This window comes from Clavelina lepadiformis, chromosome 2, assembly GCF_947623445.1.
Source record: "Clavelina lepadiformis chromosome 2, kaClaLepa1.1, whole genome shotgun sequence".
Lineage (NCBI taxonomy): Eukaryota > Metazoa > Chordata > Ascidiacea > Aplousobranchia > Clavelinidae > Clavelina > Clavelina lepadiformis.
This window is the reverse complement of record NC_135241.1, coordinates 17,231,749-17,253,096: the sequence shown is the minus strand read 5'-3', so window position 1 is coordinate 17,253,096 and position 21,348 is coordinate 17,231,749. Positions and strand designations below refer to the sequence as shown.

The 21,348-nt window shown below is 37.0% G+C and overlaps 2 protein-coding genes across 5 annotated transcripts in view; one reads left to right on the top strand and one right to left on the bottom strand.

Annotated features, from left to right (window-relative positions):
• The window catches only part of LOC143446798 (E3 ubiquitin-protein ligase UBR4-like), a 44,230-nt gene that overhangs the window by 16,682 nt on the left and 6,200 nt on the right, over positions 1-21,348 (top strand). The window contains exons 34-90 of one of the 4 annotated variants that reach the window (XM_076946604.1): positions 30-132; positions 270-447; positions 582-729; positions 871-1,026; positions 1,299-1,372; positions 1,464-1,657; positions 1,773-1,921; positions 2,208-2,283; positions 2,605-2,760; positions 3,864-4,099; positions 4,279-4,473; positions 4,578-4,754; positions 4,837-5,010; positions 5,171-5,363; positions 5,509-5,553; positions 5,693-5,842; positions 6,009-6,070; positions 6,192-6,356; positions 6,434-6,545; positions 6,635-6,781; positions 6,861-6,928; positions 7,035-7,181; positions 7,346-7,552; positions 7,649-7,707; positions 7,820-7,980; positions 8,137-8,375; positions 9,029-9,236; positions 9,348-9,448; positions 9,589-9,769; positions 9,849-10,015; positions 10,184-10,537; positions 10,665-10,817; positions 10,930-11,138; positions 11,288-11,660; positions 11,826-12,376; positions 12,499-12,637; positions 12,926-13,028; positions 13,280-13,485; positions 13,609-13,716; positions 13,844-13,981; positions 14,280-14,454; positions 14,623-14,741; positions 14,991-15,176; positions 15,272-15,406; positions 15,552-15,755; positions 15,852-16,053; positions 16,158-16,249; positions 16,377-16,509; positions 16,646-16,758; positions 16,868-17,022; positions 17,126-17,213; positions 17,293-17,428; positions 17,545-17,718; positions 18,122-18,243; positions 18,380-18,533; positions 18,683-18,810; positions 19,057-19,209. In XM_076946604.1, the coding sequence (XP_076802719.1) occupies positions 30-132; positions 270-447; positions 582-729; positions 871-1,026; positions 1,299-1,372; positions 1,464-1,657; positions 1,773-1,921; positions 2,208-2,283; positions 2,605-2,760; positions 3,864-4,099; positions 4,279-4,473; positions 4,578-4,754; positions 4,837-5,010; positions 5,171-5,363; positions 5,509-5,553; positions 5,693-5,842; positions 6,009-6,070; positions 6,192-6,356; positions 6,434-6,545; positions 6,635-6,781; positions 6,861-6,928; positions 7,035-7,181; positions 7,346-7,552; positions 7,649-7,707; positions 7,820-7,980; positions 8,137-8,375; positions 9,029-9,236; positions 9,348-9,448; positions 9,589-9,769; positions 9,849-10,015; positions 10,184-10,537; positions 10,665-10,817; positions 10,930-11,138; positions 11,288-11,660; positions 11,826-12,376; positions 12,499-12,637; positions 12,926-13,028; positions 13,280-13,485; positions 13,609-13,716; positions 13,844-13,981; positions 14,280-14,454; positions 14,623-14,741; positions 14,991-15,176; positions 15,272-15,406; positions 15,552-15,755; positions 15,852-16,053; positions 16,158-16,249; positions 16,377-16,509; positions 16,646-16,758; positions 16,868-17,022; positions 17,126-17,213; positions 17,293-17,428; positions 17,545-17,718; positions 18,122-18,243; positions 18,380-18,533; positions 18,683-18,810; positions 19,057-19,209 (9,231 nt within the window). Of the gene's footprint in view, positions 1-29; positions 133-269; positions 448-581; positions 730-870; positions 1,027-1,295; positions 1,373-1,463; positions 1,658-1,772; positions 1,922-2,207; positions 2,284-2,604; positions 2,761-3,863; positions 4,100-4,278; positions 4,474-4,577; positions 4,755-4,836; positions 5,011-5,170; positions 5,364-5,508; positions 5,554-5,692; positions 5,843-6,008; positions 6,071-6,191; positions 6,357-6,433; positions 6,546-6,634; positions 6,782-6,860; positions 6,929-7,034; positions 7,182-7,345; positions 7,553-7,648; positions 7,708-7,819; positions 7,981-8,136; positions 8,376-9,028; positions 9,237-9,347; positions 9,449-9,588; positions 9,770-9,848; positions 10,016-10,183; positions 10,538-10,664; positions 10,818-10,929; positions 11,139-11,287; positions 11,661-11,825; positions 12,377-12,498; positions 12,638-12,925; positions 13,029-13,279; positions 13,486-13,608; positions 13,717-13,843; positions 13,982-14,279; positions 14,455-14,622; positions 14,742-14,990; positions 15,177-15,271; positions 15,407-15,551; positions 15,756-15,851; positions 16,054-16,157; positions 16,250-16,376; positions 16,510-16,645; positions 16,759-16,867; positions 17,023-17,125; positions 17,214-17,292; positions 17,429-17,544; positions 17,719-18,121; positions 18,244-18,379; positions 18,534-18,682; positions 18,811-19,056; positions 19,210-21,348 lie in introns of all 4 variants that reach the window. The other 3 variants (XM_076946606.1, XM_076946605.1, XM_076946603.1) reach the window with 3 other exon arrangements.
• On the bottom strand, positions 19,618-21,255 carry LOC143446799 (uncharacterized). Its single transcript, XM_076946607.1, has 4 exons — positions 21,045-21,255; positions 20,618-20,814; positions 20,291-20,475; positions 19,618-20,128 (listed from the first exon to the last, which is right to left on the bottom strand). Exons 1-4 carry the CDS (start codon positions 21,062-21,064, stop codon positions 19,826-19,828), a joined length of 705 nt encoding a protein of 234 aa, XP_076802722.1. The 5' UTR covers positions 21,065-21,255; the 3' UTR covers positions 19,618-19,825.

Below are 21,348 nucleotides of genomic sequence, written 5' to 3'. Positions count from 1 at the left end.
CTGTGTCACTAATTCATGTTTGCATGCAGAACAATATAACGAGAGCTTTATCAACATCATGCACCCTTCTGCATTATATCAAAGATGTCTTGAATGCATTGAGAAAGGGAGATTCTCAAGATGCAGATGATGGTAGTGTTGTATAAAAATAATGCGCACAAGAAAGTTTTATGACCAATTTGGCGTTCTTATTAAGCACAACCAATTTTTCATGGACAAATTTAAAAAAGTTTTAGTTTATATGTTTAAAGCAGGATAATCTTTTGCAGAAGATTCAATTTTGGATGAGAGCACGGAAGCACTCTGTGAGCATGAATTTGAATTCGATGATGAAGACGCTCACATGATGGCTGCTGAAGAAAATGAAAGTGCTCAGGATGAAGAGGGGTTGTGGAACAAACTTTGTACTTACACCATCACCCAGAAGAAATTCATGAACCAGCATTGGTATGTTTAAAGTTGGTGAATTTCATTGAGAATTCATTGATTGACAAAAAAAACTTTTCAAAAGTTACATATAAGGAAGCATTAATAATAATAAGTAATACATTTTATTTATTAATGTAATTTTTCTATCCCAGGTACCACTGTCACACATGTGAAATGGTTGACGGAGTGGGTGTGTGCACAGTATGTGCTAAGGTTTGTCACAAAGGTCATGACCTTACGTACTCAAAATATGGGTCTTTTTTCTGTGACTGTGGAGCGAAAGAGGATAAATCATGCAGAGTAAGTAGAAGAATAATGTCACACTTTTAAACCTTGGATATCTTTAAAAACCACTTAAATTTGTGTGGGCAATATCTAAGCAATGAGTTGATCTGTAGTAGTCGAGCAATGTAATCCACATGGTTTTTTCAACCATTCCAGGCTATGGTGAAACGTGTTCCCGGCAGTGATAAAGTAGCTTCTGGAGTGTCTGCTTTTTCGGACACATCTCGCTCTGTATCAGCATCTGCCTCCTCCACAAGCACTATCATCCCAGCCAGTACATCTGGATCTGCAACATCCCAAAAGTCAGTTAAGGTATGTGCAGGCAAATACATACACTTTTTAGTCTACTGATGTTTTTTGTGGCAATGCATATTGATACCAGCAGTCAAATTATATCATCGTCGTTATAAGTTAAAAAGCTTAAAAGATGTAGTTCGAATACACCGAGCTAAATTTTGACATTTTTCAAGATGGTTGATTAATTATTATACTTAACTTAACACATTGTTGGTCTTTTCCTTTGAATTTTACTTGTTGTGTCAATCTTCAAGAAATAACATGAGCACTTGGTTTTACCGCAGCAGGCTTCAAACTCAAGCAAAGGAACTCCAGTTATTGCTGCTCAGCGACTGCAAAATATGATCAAGATAAAAGAAAAGTAACCCATGTTACCATGCATACTATGTTTTTGATTTTTATCCCTAGTTAATAATCATACTAACTAACAATGTATCTGTATAATTCACAAGAGCTGACAAGAATCGTACAAGGAGCTTGATAACAGTTGAGGGCAGCCGTGAAAAATTGTTAGCGATGTTGGGACTTGAAAAGTCTTTGACTGTCGAAATCAAACCGAAAGTCACAGGAGTCGTTACGACTCTCTTACAAGTTCTACAAGCCATTAGAAGTGTTGCTGCCACTGAACATTACAAGCTCAATGCCGGTAAGTAGGTTTCTTCTTTTTGGACTGTTTACCTCTAGTTTGGTTTGTTATAGGATAACAACTTGTTCTGGAGAATATTATATTATATTATATGCCTACTTGGTAAATTTTGCAGCTAACAGTACAATGAGAGCACTAAAGGCAATGGAGGAATTGCATTCACTAGATAAAACTACAATACTGGTTGATACACTCATGGTGCCAACATTAGGGTCACAGGAAGGAGCTTTCGAAAATGTTAAAGCTAATTTTAGTGGTGAACAGGTTAGCAGTTACACATTTATTAGGTACCACAAATGGTAGACAAAAGTATTTGGTTCTATACAAAAAACAGATATATTAGCATTGGAAGCTTTTTGGGCAATGGTGCTTAGCTACAATGCAATGAAGCAACCTAATAATCAAAAAGCTTAAATCAACTGTTCCTTGTTTAATCTCAGAACCTCTTTGTGAGTTTTCTGATTCATGCCTTGGATACAGTGCAGAATTAAGAAAGTGAAACTGGACAGCTTAAGAATTTCATTACGCTTAATCAAACTAATCTTTGCAGGGCCAAACTATAAGACAACTGATCAACGCTCGTTTAATTCGACGAGTCGCCATGTGCTGTCTTTCTACATCAGCAGGTAGCAAATCCAGGTTTATTATACTTTCTTGAAAACCACTTTCCAAACCTGGCAATATTCTGTATGATGCTATCCTAAATTTTCGTAATGTTTTTGGTTGAGAATGCAAAATTTTTTGTTGTCGAGATATTGTCAGTCTGGGTTTTGTCTTTGGGAAAGGGATGAGTTCACAGAAATTCCCGCAGTAGCTATTATATTGATTGAATTTTTACCATGTTCCCTGAAATGCTCTAATTGACTTGTTTTAGTTTTTACAGCCTTAAAAATAGTTTTTATATAGCTTGTCCATGAGCCTTGCTTTTTAGAGATTTTGTTTTAAAGGTCGTCATCAGCATTTAGCTGTCAGCCACGAAAAAGGCAAAGTCACTCTTTTGCAGCTCGCAGCTCTGCTAAAGCAGCCTGATGTGAGCAAAAGAAAGCTCACACTTACCCGTCTATCCACCACTGCTATGCCGTTTGCAGTTATCAAAATTACAGGTACTGGCAATTTTATCTGCTTTACGAACGATTTGTTTTAACCACTGGAGCACCAGTCATTGTCTAGAGCAGGGGTGTCAAACTCAATCGCACCAGGGGCCAAAACTCAAACTTTATTTAACGCCGCGGGCCGTAAGGATAAAACTTGATTGAACGTTTCATGACACGCGTACATGAATTGGAACAGGCAGCGAAACAACAACAAATTTTTGACGATTTTTGACTGAGCTATTTTTGATTATTCTTCTCTTACATCATTATGTTTCATTCATCTCCTTGCAAAAGCATTAAAGAATTAACAAACAATAAAGAAAAAAGCAGCCCAGATTACAAGCGATAGAATAAATCGATTTGTTCCATCGTATGATGGGGCAACTGTTGTTCTGCTGTGTTGTGCGATTTGTTGTAATCTTGTTACTTGCTTGAAAAAAGTAAGTTATACTGTACAATGATCTCGCGGGCCGGAAATAGTTCAATGTATAAAATAGCATTGTGGGCCAAGTTTTATTGTAAAGCGGGCCACATCCGGCCCGCTTTACAATAAAATTTGGCCCGCGAGATCATTGTACAGTATAACTTACTTTTTTCAAGAAAGAAACAAGAATATTACAAATCGCACAATACAGCAACACAACAGTTGCCCCATTATATGATAGAACAAATCGATTTATTCTATCGCTTGTAATCTGGGCTGCTTTTTTCGTTATTGTTTGTTAATTCTTTAATGCTTTTGCAAGGAGATGATGAAACATAATGATGTATGAGAAGAATAATCAAAAATAGCTCAGTCAAAAATCGTCAAAATCATCAAAAATTTGTTGTTGTTTCGCTGCCTGTTCCAATTCATGTACTCGTGTCACGAAACGTTCAATCAAGTTTTATCCTTACGGCCCGCGGCGTTAAATAAGTTTTGAGTTTTGGCCCCTGGTGCGATTGAGTTTGACACCCCTGGTCTAGAGTGTATGATCTAGTTTAACCACAGACATATTTAGATTTCTTTAAAATTGTTAAATAATGAAAAACACAGGCCGTTAATCAAATTCAATTAAGCAACAGCATTTGAAGAAACTTTCTTGGCATTTGACCCAGTACTTTTATCACAGCGAATCCATGTAATGAGGAAGTACTTGCCATCTGTGGTCTCAAAGACTGTCACGTTCTTACATTTGCTTCATCACCCCAAGCTTCTGCACCCTCTGGTTCTGTCACCCAGCACCTCGTTTTACACCCACAACTCGCCACCAATAACTACATAGTGAGGGCTGTATGGCTGCCAGCTTCACGTACCCAGCTTGCTCTTGTCACCGCCGAGTTTATCAAGATTTTTGATTTGGCTAAGGTTTGCTTTTTAGAAGTTGTTGTTGCGTCTTAAGGATTATTATATAATGTACCGGTAATTGTTTTTAGCAATATTGGAAAATGAGAATGAATTCTTATTTTTTGAACAACTACTCGGCGGTATTGATAGTATTACCAAGATAGTACTTGTAATTATTTGTTGATTTTGGTTTTTTGCAGGACATTCTTTCACCTTGCTTCTATTTTTTGCTCCCTACTGGGAAGATACGTGATGCTGCATTTATTGGGGGAATTCAGGGTCCATCTGATACCTGCATCATCGTTATGTCATCAACTGGTCATATTTACACACAGATGTTGAACGATGAAAGCTTGGCACTGCATGGCACATTCTATTTGACCAATAGTCTGCCAGTATGTGTTTTTCATCATTTAAACCTTCATTTTTGAAAGATTGGAAAACTTTTCTGCCCGTCTCTGTTTTCTCTGTAGAAAATATTGCTTTCAATTTTTTAAAGGTCTCCCATGAACATTTAAAAGAAAGCAACGGGCAAATTGCTGGTGGTGGATCATCAGTCTACTACTCCCACGCATTGCAGCTGCTGTTTTTCAGCTACAGCAATGGACGAAACTTTGCGGCTTCACTCAACCCTTCACTTGAAAGTGTGACCAAAATGTTTTGCATTGACTACAAGGTGGAACCTACATAACTTTCTGGGTACATTGTTAGGCCATAGACTCATTATTTTATTCTGTTTGATCTTTGTTACTCCACAGCCATCAGGCAGTACCAACAGTTCGAGTCGAAGTGGGTCAAATAGTTCAAATACCTTGTACGAGTGGTCAGAGGTGACCAATCACCCTGGCATCGTGACCTGCTTTGCACAGACAAGTACTTGCCCTATTGTGATCATGGTGGAACCAGAGAAAATATCACTGCAAGAGATCAAGGTGAGTTGAACTTAATGAACTGAAGCATTCCTTCATGTTTAAAATGCTTTGAACGATTCTGCCGGAGTGATGGTCATATTTCAAAGAACTGTCACATTGTAGGACATAGTTTTCCATGTAAATGCAAATTATTGTATTTATTTTTATTATGTTTTCAAAGCTGACATCTAGCAAGTCAAAAGTTCAGGACCTGGTTGCTGTGCGTCATGGCTCATCATCGGGAGCAAATGAGAGTGGAGAACGTACGACTGTTATTGTTCTTTGTGAAGATGGATCCCTCAGAATATACCTTGCATCACCGGAAACTACCGGTTATTGGCTTAATCCTAAACTGCAACCAACACATATCTTTGGTAAACTCAATTTAACTCAATGATCTATGCAATTTTAATGACCGGTTTTCGATGTTATAGGCCAAATTGAAGTGGTTGATTTTGTTGCGCTTTAAAAGCACCAAGCATAAGAATTGTGTCATAAAAATAAATGCATTTATTATAGGTCACAGTAAGCAAATGAAATCAACCGCTGAGCCAACGTCAAAAGGTAAGAATCTTATTGGATTGTCTCATTTTCATCTCAACTGATGCCATACATTTAATTTTGTAACAAACTTTGCAAAATTTTAAGTCTACTTGTACTATTCATATGCATAATGTCCTGCTCCATATTTGTTTTGTAAAAGCTGCAGAAAGAGAAAGTGATGAAAATGTCCAATTTCCAATTGATTTCTTTGAATCCTGCCAAATGATAAACAACAATGACCTTGAATTTGGAGGTGATTTGTTGGAAGTTTATAATTCTGCTCAGATGAAGAATAGACTTAACAGCACGGGTATGATGTAGTTGTTGTTTTAATTAACTAATATATGTTGGTATTTTAAGTACATAAATCATTTCTACTTAAGCTACTAATGCCTATAGCAATAACATAACACCGCATAGCAATAACGTTCAGTTTATTTCTATGTAATAAAAAATATATTTACCGTTTCTGACAGGAATGTATTTGATGGGGAAGCGACGTTTCGGTATAGAAATTAAACAGAAGAATTCAAACATGGTAAAATTCCCTACCCTCTATCATGTAATACCATGTTGTATTAGCATTTCTCCTATACATGTCAACGTAAAAAATGGTGTTAGTCTTAAGTATTTCATCGTTTATGTTGATAACCATACAGGTGATCACTGGTCTTCGTGTGCTGGTTGGCAGTCAAAGTGGATTGAGAGCACCAACATATTTTTGCATTGAAGAGCGATACTTTTCCCTTGGACCACGACTTTCTCGACCTCGATGGTTCGATATACCTCTGTCCAGAGCTGAATCACTGAAGCACCATTCCAAGGTTTGCCAAGATATTTCATGGTTAGCAGTACAAGGTATTGTGGCTGTTATTTATTTCATTTGTTTGTGTTATTTTAGGTTATCCTGTTGTGTGGCCCTTCTGAAGACCCAGAAGACTACAATGTCATCGACAGCATAAAAGTTTATGGAAAAACAAAGGAATCATTTGGCTGGCCTCTAGAAGAGAGTGGTGAGAAAGTGTTTCCACAGAAAGGGTTGGAGAATAGATCACCAAGTTTGTTATATTGACCGTTTTTCAATTGAACTTGTTGATATCAGGTAAAAGTAGCAGCAATGCACAAACTGCAGCCAGCAAAAAGAGTCCATCTAAGTCAAAGACTGGAGGTGGAGGAAGCGATACGGAATCAGTTACATCAGGAGCTTCTAGTGATGATGCGGGAATGGCTGTAGTTACACTGAGTAATGGTTTGCTCTTACAAAGTTGTGATGATGTTTGTTTCTCAAATATTGTGTGACACTTTCTCCACTGTGTTATATTTGACAGGCACTGCCGATGAATTGCTCTCTGCCTGTCTATCAGCCTTGAACTGCTCTTTCAGTGATAAACTTACGGTATCAATTTGAACCATGTCCATCACTTTGTGCATCGATAGCTCAAAAATCTATAAATGTAATAATCGCATATTATAATTACTAAAGCTAATATGTATTTTTTTAGGGTTTGGTGAGAGCAGAGTCTAGAGCACTTGCCCTTGATTTAACCTCTGACCTTCTGGTTCAGCCTCTTTCACAGAAGGTTCACTCAAGTGTAAAACATGTTATGGTGAGGCTTTTTGCTTCAAAAGCAACTTGCCACAAATTCCTGGTAATATTGATATTGTATTGTAGTGCACAATTAATTAAATTGCACTTTTCCGTATTATTCATGTAATGTACTCTACGTGGTTGATGTGTTGTATTAATGTGGTGATGCCTATTACAATATTTTTCGTACACCAGTAATTTAGATTTATTGATACATAATTCTAGGATGGAGTGTTGCTTGGTCATGCTGCTGCTTTATTGAAGAATGAAGTGGTACCATCTGCACTCGGAAGATCTTCATTGATCTCAGTACCTTTTGTTGATGAAGACAGCTTTCAGAGGGTGCTCTCTAATTTGTCGCATATTGCACGACATCGACCACTTAATTTGGCCAGTGAGACTGATGTTATCAAGGAAAAGACTGATATCAAGGTTTTGGTACTTTTCTATAATCATTAAGCATCTGCTAGTGTTATAGTTCTGAAACAGTATGGTGAATACCACTGTGATTTTTCTTTGGCTTTGCAGATCATTGATTTGGAGGAAAATGTAGATGAAGTGAATTCATTGGTTGAAAAGGATAAAAGGTAGCTTTTATTTATGATACTGTGCAAAATTTCGGGTAGTTTTTTTCATCATCTTAGTATCTTTCTGCAACACCAGTCTATTTTATCGAACCGTTTTATCAAATGTTTGTAGATTGTTCCATGAGAAACTGCTAACTCGAATGGTTGAAGCATTTTGGAAGTTGCTGAGAAACAAACCGAGAAGTAGATTGCTGGCACCTTCTTGCCTACCTGGTTTGACAAGGATAGAGACGACAGTGAAAGCATTGGTTGATATCGTTCACGCTATTTCAGGTAAGACGTGGTATTTTCTTATCATTTGTCCAATCTAGCAATTTTTAACAATTGCAAATTCCCGGAGAGATAAGATAATAATCAAGACTTCACCAGACATTCCTATTTTTATATTTTGTTCTATTTGTTGCTGACACTTTTTGTACATCATTTCAGCATCTGTGCAAGATTCTGTGGACGCATCAGTTAGGATTTACTTTGACCTGTTGACTCATTCTAATCCGAGAGTGAGCTATGCTGCAAAGTCCGCGTTGACAAGACTGCTAAGGATGACAGCAGATACATCATCTGATGACACCATCACTCATCGAAGACCGAGCAAGTCGACTGACACTCCACCTAGCACTCGTTCCGCATCACCACACTCTGAATCTTTAAGCAAATCTCAGCCTCGAGTGGGTGTTTTAACTTTTAATTGATAACTACTTTTTAAAGCTTGTAAATTGTTTGTTGCAAGGATATCAAGCGGTCATAGTAACTACAGTAATTGTATTGATTAATAAGCATTATTGTAGTTATTATGTTGTTAATGTTAAAGTTTTTTAAGTATTTTATTACTTCTGCAAACTAGGTTATTTTGTAGTTTTTATTTGAGAAAATAATAGTTTTAGAAGTTTTTTTCTGCGAACTATGGCATACAGTTGTTCTTATTTTAATATACATTCATTGTTAAATTATTGTGAGGTTTAGCACTTGTGTCTCATTTGTGCATAGAAAAAAGGAAATTTGGAAGTGATTAGAGAACTTATTAGCGGTAAAATGTTAAGGCAATTAAACGCGCAAAAACGATTATGACAAAATAATACTCAACAAAAGACACACCACATTACATAAATTTCACCCGAGGTACAAATCACTGAACCACCAACCTTTCCCGTTTGGCGATAATAAAGAAACAGGGAAATGAAAATTGATAAAAGTGAAAAACAACTTAGAAACAAGTGAATATGGACTTCTGACAATGTCGCATGGGAGTAATAACCTGCCTAAGTATGCTCGTTGCTCTCTTTGACTGCTTTCCTAGCTTTATTTTATTTATTTTTTCTAGCTTGCTGGTTTTGGGCGAGGTATGTCTGTGGCACAGGCAGCTGCTGAAAGGCCGGGCTCCCATGTCAGTAGTCAAAGTGCTGGAGGAGAGACAATGGGTGACATAGAACCTGATGAAGACGATGATGATGACGAAGATGATGACGAAGATGATGACGATGATGATGACGATGATGATGACGATGATGAATTTGGAGATCTTGAAAATGGTTTGTTCTCATATCATTCAAAGTATTGCTGCATTAAGATTTCCCTCATTAATCATTGCAACACTTGGACGGTAATATTGGGTTTCTTCATTCTCGCTGTGCTTTCTGCAGACGATGTTGGTATGTCAGTTGAAGAAGAGTTGATGGGTGAACATGTCCAATTTGTTGATGACTCTGAGGCGATGCAAAACAATCCAGACTTCTATCAACAGGTGAACACTTTTGTATGTACGGCAATTTTGGTGAGTTTCCTTATCTGTGTGACCTTAACTTCTTTAAGAATCCAGCTTCTTGCCTAAATAACCCAGACCAAATACTATGTAACAAGATTTTGCATTTTTGAAATTTCCAGGATATTGCAGCATCAATTGCCGAATCTGCTGCAAGTGAGTATTCTCGGCTTCTTCTAAACAACCAGGCTGGAGGATCAGGTGTGGATGCCGCTCATGATTCAAACCAACCAAGTGTAGCTTCAAGAAGTCTAAGAATGGATATGATGAGAGCAATGGCTGCTGAAGTTCCACACGCAGAAGGTGTTTTTTGTTTTACGTAATTATGACCTTTAAAAGTTTGACTTTTTTTCTTGAAATCTTATTCAAAGTTTTTTCTTAGTCGAGGTGGATGAGCAAGATACTCCTGATCTTGAAAGGATGCTGATGGGAATGGATTTTTCCAATCTACTTCCTCCAGATGCTGATGATGAGGCCATGGTAGAATATGCGATTGCTTTATCTTTGCAACATGAACAGATTCAACAACAACACCATGAAAACGATCCGGTAAACTGTATTGAATCTAAAGTGATATGAATTGCTCTTATAGTGTACGGAGGCTCATTATTTTCCGTATGTGTGTTAAAGTAGATTGTAAGCCCAGTTACAGCGTGTTCTTTTCTAAATGATTTACTGCAATTGTCAAGTGTTAACAAGTGACTTATATTCTGACAGGATGTTGCCCGGTCAGAACCTCTACCAACCCCACAGCAAAGCTCCAGCAATCAGGAGCTACAGCAGTCAGATGGTGGGAGTTCATGTGCAAGTGACTCAGGTGACCATTCACTGAATCCTACTCCTACCCTGGATGAAAGTTCATCATTGCCCACCAAAGAAGAAGAAACTGAGCAAGCAACAAAATCATCATGCGTTGAGATTTCGAGACCTTCGACTCCGAGATGTCAAAATGCTGACATGATTGGCAGAGAAAGACTTGCCGAATTAAGGATTAGCATATTGAAGAATCTCTTTTCTCGCATTGCTGAAGTGGAAAAATTAGGAGGGGAACAAAGTATTCCGTTTTTTCAGGTAGAAGAAATAGCTCTCAACAAACTTGGCAACTTTTAGAATCTTTTTAGTACAAATTTTTGTAATTTCAATTTTTCAATTGTCTGTGTAGTACCAGCGTTGAATAATAATGGTGACACATTTCAAGGTAATTGCCATGCTTGTCACCACATTAAACTACAATGATGCGTTGCATGTGGCTCTCCATCGCCACATTGTGACCACGATTATCACTCGTTTGAAGACAGATTGTTATGGACAAGATGATGTATCTATCGCTCTGCAAACACCATCCCATGAGGTATTTTTCAAAATTTTTTCCTTTATTTATTTCTTTGATGTTTTATAAATGATTTTCTTGTCTTCTATTGCGAAACATCAGTAAACGTTTTTGCCACCATATAACCTCCCAGGTATTTGTGATCATGATGAGGTTGCTCAGCGTAATGATGTCCAAATCCCAGTGTGCATATGATGATTCAGAAAAGCCCGAAAGCGGTTCGACAGCCGAAACAAGTGAAAAAACAGAACATTCTCCTGAATCTTCTGGAAAGTTTCATTCGACTACAGCTAGCATTTTGACACGGGAAAAGTTAGTGGACCTTTGCCACCACATGTTAAGGTATGTTTTGAGGTTATAGCTGTAAGGACATCACTGTAATGTTTAAACTGTAAAACGTCAATTTGCATCTTGTACATATCAGTGGCATGTTGCTTACCTAAACAGTTTCAAGGATTTAAAAACACATACGACAACTATTTCTATTGCAGTGTACTTTACAAAGACCATTGGAAGAAAGAATCAGATTTGCAAAAAGAAAAGGAGAACCCTGTAGTTTCAACAAGTGTTTTAAGAACTGCACACAGTCACACTTCCATCGACATGGCTCCATTCTTTTTGCGCCAGTTTGTGCAAAGTCACGCCGGAGCCATATTTGAGCCGTATTTGCGTCTGATCACGGAAATGGCTTTAAACCTTGCTTATCAAGTCAGGAAACAATTTAATGAAGTTGGTTCTGACATATCTAGTCTCTTTGGCCAAAACTGGAAGCAACTCCTTTCAGAATACATGCTCTTTGCCGGAGTGCCATCATTAGTTCGTCGAAGAGCTCGAAAGCTACTTCTCTATGTGACCGGATCAAAGGTATTGTCCATTGTCCTTATCCTTTTTATGTAGTTAACGGCTACTTCCACTGAAAATATTTATGCTGAAAAGTTAGCAAAAGGTTATTAGCGTTGAAATTTCTTAGCAAGAGTTTCCATTTGCTGGTATCTTGTCGATCCTTTTATCGTCTTTTACTTTTTGCAGGACAAGTACAGAGAAGAGAGGGATATGTATGCCCTCGACTTCTACATCAAGGACAGCTACAAGCTCTGTAAATGGAAAGAAAAGGAGTCAGGCAGAAGTGAGATGGCACTGGGCTTTAGTTTAACCTATGATGACCTCATACAGCTTGTTGAAGTTATCAAGAAGTGCTGTGAGATTGCAGAAAATCGCACCAGAAATTGGCAGAAGTATTGCGTAAATAATCCTTCATGTCTTCCATTTCTGCTTGACACCAGTGTACGTGCTGATGACAGCGTGGCCGCCAACGCTCTGAAGCTGCTTAACTGTGCCATTTCTGTCACCCCTGATAAAAGCAAGAAATTCAAACCCCCAGCTAAGATGTCCACCAGTAGCAGACCAACCTCGGGTAAAGAATCAAAGTCTTCAGTGGGCATGGCAAAGCAGCTTTCTCAGGTTGTTCTGAATGAAATATCTGATGATTGTTTGCAGCAGTTTTTTAGGCACTTCTTACTGGCAATGAATACAACATCTGTGCGTTGGAGTGCACATGAATTTATTCTTAATCTCTACAGGTACATCATTTTGTGTGAAATAATTCATCAACATCGATTTAGTAGAATTTTTAACCAGAACGTACAACATTTGGATAGATAATGTTGGTAATACTTGCAATGAAATGTTATTACTAATACAGAAATACTGGACCTGCTGTCCAAGAAAGGCTTCTAAACATGATGTGGACATTATGGCCTCTGGTGTCCACTTATGGACGCAAAGCTTTCCAGTTTGTTGATTTGCTTGGTTATCTTTCTATGAATAATGTACTTTCACAGGTATGCAAACAAATCATACAATTTTTTGAAATTAGTTATATTGTTTAGTATTAAACTCATCATTGAATGAATCCAGAGTTTCTTGACAATCTTTTTTTGTTCATCAAACTGTTTGACAGATTATGTGCAACCTCAAAAAGTAATAGCTACTGTATATTCCATTTCATTGCAAATCATACTCTTAACCTATAGCACAATCCAAGCTACCCAAATTCGGTCAATTTTGGGTTTCTCAAACCACAACCTGTGGTTTGTGAAACACTGAATTAATCTTTTGTATTAATGCAGGATGCTGCAAAGAAGTTTACAGATGCTACTCTCAATGTTCTTCAACAACAGAATCGTTTGTTGGCAAACCACCAGAATGCTATCTTGTACAGTCAACTTGCAAGTAATGCGACGAAAACTTATTACCAGCTTTAAATGAAATAGAATATTTTGTCAAGATATTTTTTGATATCGATTCTATAAACTAACTTCTAGTTGAAGTAAATTTTGTACACAAGCTACATAATTTCTACGTTTTTCTACATACCTTTTTACTTTTTGTTGGTTACATAGTTGTTAAAGGTTATGTTTGTGTATTGTTGCACCAAGCTCAGCTAGTGCGATTGCATTAAGGAAATTGTGTTGTTGTGGCAGATTATGTCCAGTTTGACGGCTTTTATCTTGAAAACAATCCATGCCTTGTGTGCAATCAACCGGAACTACCATTCAACCACATAAAACTTGCAAGTGTCAAAGGAGACACGAAATACACAACAACACAACAGATAATGAAGCTGGTGGGCAGCTACACAATTCAAAAAATCACAATCAAAGTTACTGATGTTAAGAGAACAAAAATGGTAAGACGAAAATCGTTTCGAATGTGCCTGTCACTCGAGTACAAACTTTACCTTGATTTTGTGGTTGTTTCAATATTTTCTGTATTTCAACATGTAGTGTTTAATCCTGATTGCTTTTTGTAGATAAGAACTGCAGTGCTGTATTACAACAATAAGAAGGTGCCAGCAGTGGTTGATCTGAAGAATAACCCGTCAATGTGGCATCGTGCGAAATCTGTCACCGTGCCACAAGTCAGGACTTGAACATACACAAAGTTTTATTGAATTATTTCTATCACCAAATTTCACACAGTGTGCTTTTCAATAAATAGTTAGCAATTCTTTTTGGAAACTTCGGTAACAATCTTACGTAATTTAGGGAGAATCGGAAATAAGATTTGATTTGCCACTACCTATAGTTGCAACTAACTTGATGTTGGAATTTACGGATTTCTATGAAAATGTTTCTGCTTCGGTGGAAACCCTTCAATGTCCACGTTGCAGCGCATCTGTGCAGGTAGGTTTATTTTCTCACATTGCAATATTATGCCAACAAGTTTTGTACAGGTAATGCCTTGTAACGATTCACTGATCAAGTTACCACTATAGCATGTTAACTATTTTACTAATTTTCTAAAGGTGATTATTTCTTGTGTTAAACCAATAATTGGTGTCTTTTAAGAATAAGTTTTGGTAAGCATTACTTGTTCATCACAATTAATAACAGGTTATTTACAATAGCATTGATGAATTATGGCCAGCCTGCGTAAGATTAATTTAGCAAAGTAAATAATGTCAATCAATTGCATTGAAAGGCAAACCCTGGTATCTGTGGCAATTGCGGCGAGAATGTGTTTCAGTGTCACAAATGCAGGAGCATAAATTATGATGAAAAGGATCCATTTCTTTGTAATGTTTGTGGATTTTCAAAATATGCCAAGTTTGACATATCTGTGACTGCCCGTCCATGTTGTGCTGTGGATTCCATTGGTATATATAGATTGGCTATTGATGAATCAATTAACATATCAACTTTTAACTAACATTATTATATTTCTTTGAACTGATAAACAGTCATATGTGGCTGATTACTTGATAATGTGTGTTTGTTGAAGCCATTTTTTCAATATGATGACCATGAAATGTTTCAATGTGTAGAGAATGATGAGGATAGAAAGAAGATGGTTGCAACTGTTGTTACTTTGCTGGAGAAAGCAGACACAGTTTACAACCAACTTAATGCTCATAAACCACATCTGGAAGCACTGTTGCAAAAGGTACTTGTAGAAAGAAGAATGTATTTTATGTTAGTTAGGCTAAGAAAAGTGATGTCTTTAGTCATGAGTCTGAACCATGTGAAATATCAATTATTACACCCGTAATATTTAACCTGGTCAGTATGCAGTATAATTTTCTTGGAAAATTTTTGAAAGGGTTACCACAGAATGAAAAGTTAAAGAGGGCTGTGCTACACAATCGCTTACATTAATATATTAATAATAATTAATAATAATTATTAATAATAGATTTCACACAAGACTTCTGAAGCATCTACTGCGAGTACAGAAAGCACCATCACAGTTGCAACTAAGAAAGCTCCAACCAAGGGTGCTCATCCCGTGCCCACTGGCAACGCAGTTGGCGGTCCTGCAGTATCTCCCAACACGTCTGTTAGCAGCAACATCCAGCAACTTGCCAAGAAGTACTGCCAGGTAAATATCATGTTATCAAGATTGTGAATCAAGTGCTTATTTGATAATGAAATTTGTTGATTGTTCATAAGTTAGTTGATGTTGTTTATTTCAAGGAGTGCAAAACTCTGTTTGAAGAACTTTCTGGGATCATGAGAACCGTACTGGCATCCCGCAGCGAAATTGTTGAATATGATCGCAGGCAACAATTTGCCATCAGTGGCATACCTAGCTCGGACATAAAAATTCGAGTAAAACTAGTGATAAAAGATTCATTTAATTTATTTAACGAAATAACACCAGGGAAAGTTCATTTTATGCTTGGTATTTAACCACAACAATTAACACTGTCCTTCTTAAAGACTGTGAATAAAATGAATTTAAATAATTTCACAGCATGTTCCATCGTCGTCATCCAGTTGGTGTCAGAGTGCACCAAATTGTTTTGGTTGTGCATCATCATGTGCTCAACATTGCCTGACACTGTTGCGAGTGTTGGCAACTAATGAACATGCAAAACCATTACTTATATCAAACGGAATAATCCCTGAGCTAGTCGCATTCAATGTTAGACGAGGAACCACAAAAGCGAAAAAGCAGGTAAGTCAATTTCTTTTTCTGTGATAGTGATGTATCAGTAACCTGTCATTCTAAAAAATGACATGTTACTTAAAAATGACACGATCTATATTTTAGGTGCAGAATTTAATCAGTCAGCTTGTGAAGAACAACCGTGTTGCGAGTGAACAGTTAAACAATTTGTTATTGACAAGAATCATTGGCGCTATCAGTCACCATGGAGATGACCTGCCACCATCTACAGTTGCATGCGAAATGCAGCTACTGATGTTTATGTTAAACGTTCGTGACAATTTGTGGCAGCTTCGACTGAGAGCAGGTATGCTACTTGGATCGAGAAACTGCTGTTGTGGTATCTGGATGTACTACTATGCAGAACTATACAAAGTTATTCATATAGTTAATTAATGTCGAATTGTTTAGCTATGCAGTTGTTCCAAAAAGCCGTGCGGATAAGATCACCTGCCGTGGTTGAAAATGTAACTTTACCATGTGTGCATATGCTGAGAAAATTGGTAAGGCAATAAACAAGTTTCATTTGTTACTTGAACCTTATTGCTTTTAACATACAGTTGTACTGATACGTAAACCAGACCTTTCTTTGCCCACACCATTTACAACTTCCAATTTTCGACATTCCAGGTGTCACCAAAGGGTAGTGAAGATGAGCAGTTGGTGTCCAGTACATACCTCTCTGTCCAGAGCAAGGGATGGATGAAGTCTGAAAGTGAGCATGACTACACCGAATGGAAGCAGAGAAACGCAAAGTCACAAGGTAGTTTAACTTATGGCTGAAAACAATAGCTTGAAAGCAGTATTAGTAGTGTTTTGCTGAAATTTTTTTTGAACTGAGTATTTACTTTAAAGTTTTGATATTTTCAAGTTTTAAAATTATTTGTTGGGAAACACAGCACCAGGTACTGCTGAGAAGAAAGACTCAAGAAAGGAAATTGTCCATGAAACATTTTTAGCTGAAAAATATGCTGAAAAATGGAAGAATGCCGTGCTTAAGAAAAAGCAAACGGTAGTGTTGCATTTGTCAAACATTTTCATTTTAACACGGCGAAATGAAATTTTCCAATGTTTATCATTTATTTTGTCACCAACTCACATCAGCACTCATCTTATTTTAGGCCCCACAAAAGATTTCACTCATAAAGAACTCATTTTTAAGAACGATGTTATTTTGTTCTTCCTCACGATCTGTACGTCAGGCAGCTTGTGCTGTTGTTACCAGTCTTTCACGGAATACTGCTCGTAAACCACAAGTTCTTGATTTACTCACCAGGTTTGTTTATTCATTCAAAGATTGTTCCCATTAAAAAATATGGTAATACATAAACAAGAAGTATGTATGAGAATATTTGCAATTTTCCTATCGTTTTATCCAGTTACCTTGTTGAGCTTGGAGCCGTAGGTGAAACTGCAGCTGAGTTTCTTGCACTTTATCAGGAACAGATCAGACCAAAGCAGTGGAGGGTAAGCTTAGCTAAAACAAACGAGTTGCACATATGCAAGGACAGTTTACTACTCCCTTGTGTTTTGTTTTATTTGCTAGGTCTACTTGGCTGCTAGAGGAGCTTTACCGCTTTTAGGATCCCTTATTCAGAAGGAAATTGCAAAACTTGCCGTTTTAGAGGAAACCACTTTGAACTTACACTTACAGCAAGGATACGCACTCAAAGAATTGACTGGTAAAGAACTTTTGTGACCTTAAGTATGATGTGATAGAAGAGGCTTCAAGAAATCCACTTTATGATTGTTTGAGTATTGTTTTATCTATAACCTTTTTTGATTATTTTTACTGTAGAGCTTCTTTCGGAAATGGTTCAAGTATCACATGTCCGTCAACATTACAAAAGCAGTCTTGTCGGCACAGTATTGAATAGCTACCTAAGTTTGCGGCGACTTGTTATCCAGCGAACCAATTTGGTTGACGAAGCCCAAGAGGTTCTGCTTGAACTTCTTGAAGAACTTACAACTGGTATGTGGCGATTAACACGCTTCGTTTAATTATTTATTTGTAGATGTATTTAAAAGCAACTGCAGACAATAGTACACACTGTACATACTCGTAAATGGATAAACAATGTAAAGTTGTAGAGTTGTAATAAAGTCAGCGCATGGGTTAGATTAAACACCGTAAACATGAACCACATGCATCAGCATGTTAGTTAAATTGTTATTGCTTTAAACCAACTCCACCAACACGAATGTTTTTTAATTGACACTCTCCATTTATCTACGAATTTATGGAAAACACTTCAATATTTCTACGGATTTTGGATACTTCCTACATAGTTAAAAATATTCTGGTGTAGGCATTTAGTAAGCAATTTATCATCGTTAAGTATAATTTGTTATCTAATAAGCAATCCTTCTCTCAGGCACTGAATCTGAGACACGTGCTTTCATGGCAGTTTGCATCGAGGCAATAAAGAAACAAGATTTATCCGATCTGAAGACTCCGCAGTTTATATTTGAACGTTTGGCAAATATTATATATCCGGTGAGTGGTTGCTGAATTTCATTTGTACTTTTGCCTGAGACATTTTCCTGTGGTATGAATATTAAAGAAAAATATTGACAGTGCATAGCTTGTGAGTTATAGCGGCAAATATATTTAATTATTTTTTTGTTTGTAGGAAGAAACTGACACGAGTGAATTCTTTCTTTCGCTGGATAAGGATCCACTCCAGGAAGACTTCCTTCAGGGGAGAATGGTGGGAAATCCGTACTCATCCAACGAACCTGGGCTTGGTCCTCTTATGAGGGATATGAAAAACAAAATCTGCCGAGGTATTTATTAATTTTCAGCAGCGCATGAAAATTCATCCATCTTAAAAAAATCCATTACATTAATAGGCACACAAATACATACTTGCGATATTTAAGTTACAATTTCTGCTTATTTCATGTCATTATCGTTACTTTACTTCTCTTCCCAGATTGTGACCTCATAGCACTGCTTGAAGATGACAGTGGAATGGAATTGCTTATCAATAACAAGATTATTGCACTTGATCTTCCCGTACGTGACGTGTACAAGAAAATTTGGCTGCCAAACCATAATGAGGTAATAACTATTTTTGACAATTTTGCGAACGTAAGTGAAATAACGTTTGCTTTTAGCTGAAATAAAATATTATTGTTATGTGTATTAAGCATAGCAACAGACACGTTTATTGTCTACATTGTGCACAATAAATTGTGAGCTGCCATGCTTCTAGTAAATATGTTGGCTATGCTGTTTTTCCAGCCGTTTTAACATTAAGTTCCAAAGTTGTAATTTGTTATAATATTTCTGTGTTGCGATATCCAGGAGGATGCGATGCATGTCGTATATCGAATGCGAGGTCTTCTCGGCGAAGCCACAGAAGATATTGTTGAGAGACTCGATTCTGACAAAACCGATCAAGATGAAGAAGAGGTTTACAAACTTGCCAGTGTTCTCAGTGAATGTGGTGGAATTGAGGTAATTAGAATTTCTATCCTCGTACCATTGTCAATATTAATGAAATTTTGTTAATTCTGTTTTCAGATTGCACGCATAGGGGTCTTGCTTGTGAATTTTAATTATTAACTGGACAAAGCACTTTTACCAATTTTACTAGGCAGATGTAACATATTTTGCCATTGAAACAAATACCACACAATTAAGTTTCCATTTAATTTTTTCCAAACCACCTTGTCATATACATCATCCATCATTAAAAGTATGTTGACATTGCTTTGTAACAGTATACACAGAACACCCTTTCATTTTGGTTCACAGTACGAGATATATTTTTTTGCTATTTGCGTGATTGATTTTTTGTGTGGCGTGACATTTTCAAGACACAAATCTGACAAAGCCTGCAAACCAGACACTGACACACACGTGTTTATGGAAAAAGCATATATTGCGCTGAAAACAATTTTTGCACAAAACAGAAGCAATTCATATAAAATAAAATGTGTATGTAATGAAAACAGTAAACGAGATTTATGAACAGTGAATGTCAATACAGGTGTTTAACCATCAGCACAGTTTTTTCCATCTAAGAAATACTCCAATTGCTTTTTAAAGTCTTTAAACAACTTTCAATGAGTTACATCGCCCAACAACACTTTGTTTTTATTCGACTTGCCGCCACGCCGTCCTCAGTTCGTACCCTTAAACCACGATTGTTGCCCGTCGTTGTGTTGACCACTGTGTTTTTTCCTTGCTTGTTTGCTATTGTGTTCTGGTAGATGTCTGAAACTAGTGACGTGAATGATGCCTCGACATTCGTGCACTGGAGTGCTGACGTTTCCATGTAACGCATGTCATTAATGTCAGCAAATGCTCTTGCTTGATCGTTGGATATCTTTCGATTCCCTTGTAGGTCGATCTTGTTTCCAACGAGTATCATCTGAAAGTAACCGGCAATATATAGGTCAACATGTGTTAAAAAAAATATGGTGAACTTTGATCCAAAACTTGTTTACATGTAGTTACTTTTGCTTTGTATTTTCTGCCAATTGCTTTACATTTTCTGTGCTGTAACATTAATTATTATTTTGATCAGGATTACCTGACATGTGTCCACAGTGTATGCTTTTATTTCTGATAGCCAGTGAGCAAGGTTCTTGAATGACCTGGCATTTGTCACATCAAACACAAGCAGAACTCCAACTGCACCTCGATAATATGCAGATGCTAGTGCCCTGTATCTTTCTTCTCCTGCTGTGTCCCACATCTGGGCGCAAATCTTTTTGGCTAAAAATTAAAACATAACTTTGAATCATTCAAAATAATTCTATGATGTTTTTGTAGAAATAACAAGGAGTTCACAAACAAGTCGTTTGATAAAACGCTATTACAAAAAGTTGAGGGTGACAAATTTCCCTTGCAAACCTACAGTTTACGTCAATAGTTTTTGTTGCAAATTCCACTCCGATGGTTTGCCGACTGTTTGTAGTAAACTCATTTCTGGTAAATCGTGCCACAAGCTGACTTTTTCCCACACCAGAGTCACCAACCACTACCACTTTTATTAAATAGTCATAGTCTACAAAACCGCTTTTTGCTGTGAAGGATTGCGATTGGTTTCGTTTCCTGCCAAGAAATTGTGGTGTTATTATGGCAAAATATGTGGGCTGTAAACAGGCTAATGCTGATATTTTCTTTTTGATCAGTCAAATTTTTATTCTCTAAAAACGTTTTAATGACTTGAACTACCAGTACATAACATAAAGTATGGAACATATTTGCGCTTAACATAATTATAATTGTCTCTGTACAGATATATTAGTAATGATTAAGACAAAATTCAACTTTTTACTCACACTGGTGTAACTTCTCCCATGTCGTCTTGTATAAAAAATATCAGTTACATATTTGCCAAGACTTACTTTCTACAAAGAAATCATCATTATTAACATTCTACGTAATTTCCACTTGTCATTTCCTTTCACATCCATTTTGTCATGAATATAACACAATAATCCACTTTCTGCTTGAACATTTCAATTGACCTTTTTCAGGCTTAACTTGTTTAACAAGATTTAGCCGGAAGTAGCTGCAGTAGCTGTACACTGTTTTTGCGTAACCGCGACCGCATCTCTCAAAGGTATCACTAGCATGTAATGC

Bases quoted from the DNA above. Each gene is read 5' to 3' on its own strand.
- LOC143446799 (XM_076946607.1), bottom strand. From the start codon at position 21,064: ATGGGAGAAGTTACACCAGT. The intron at 20,815-21,044 runs GTGAGTAAAAAG...ATTTCTTGGCAG, and splicing joins ATGGGAGAAGTTACACCAGT to GAAACGAAACCAATCGCAAT. The intron at 20,129-20,290 runs GTAATCCTGATC...GGTTACTTTCAG, and splicing joins ACACTGTGGACACATGTCAG to ATGATACTCGTTGGAAACAA.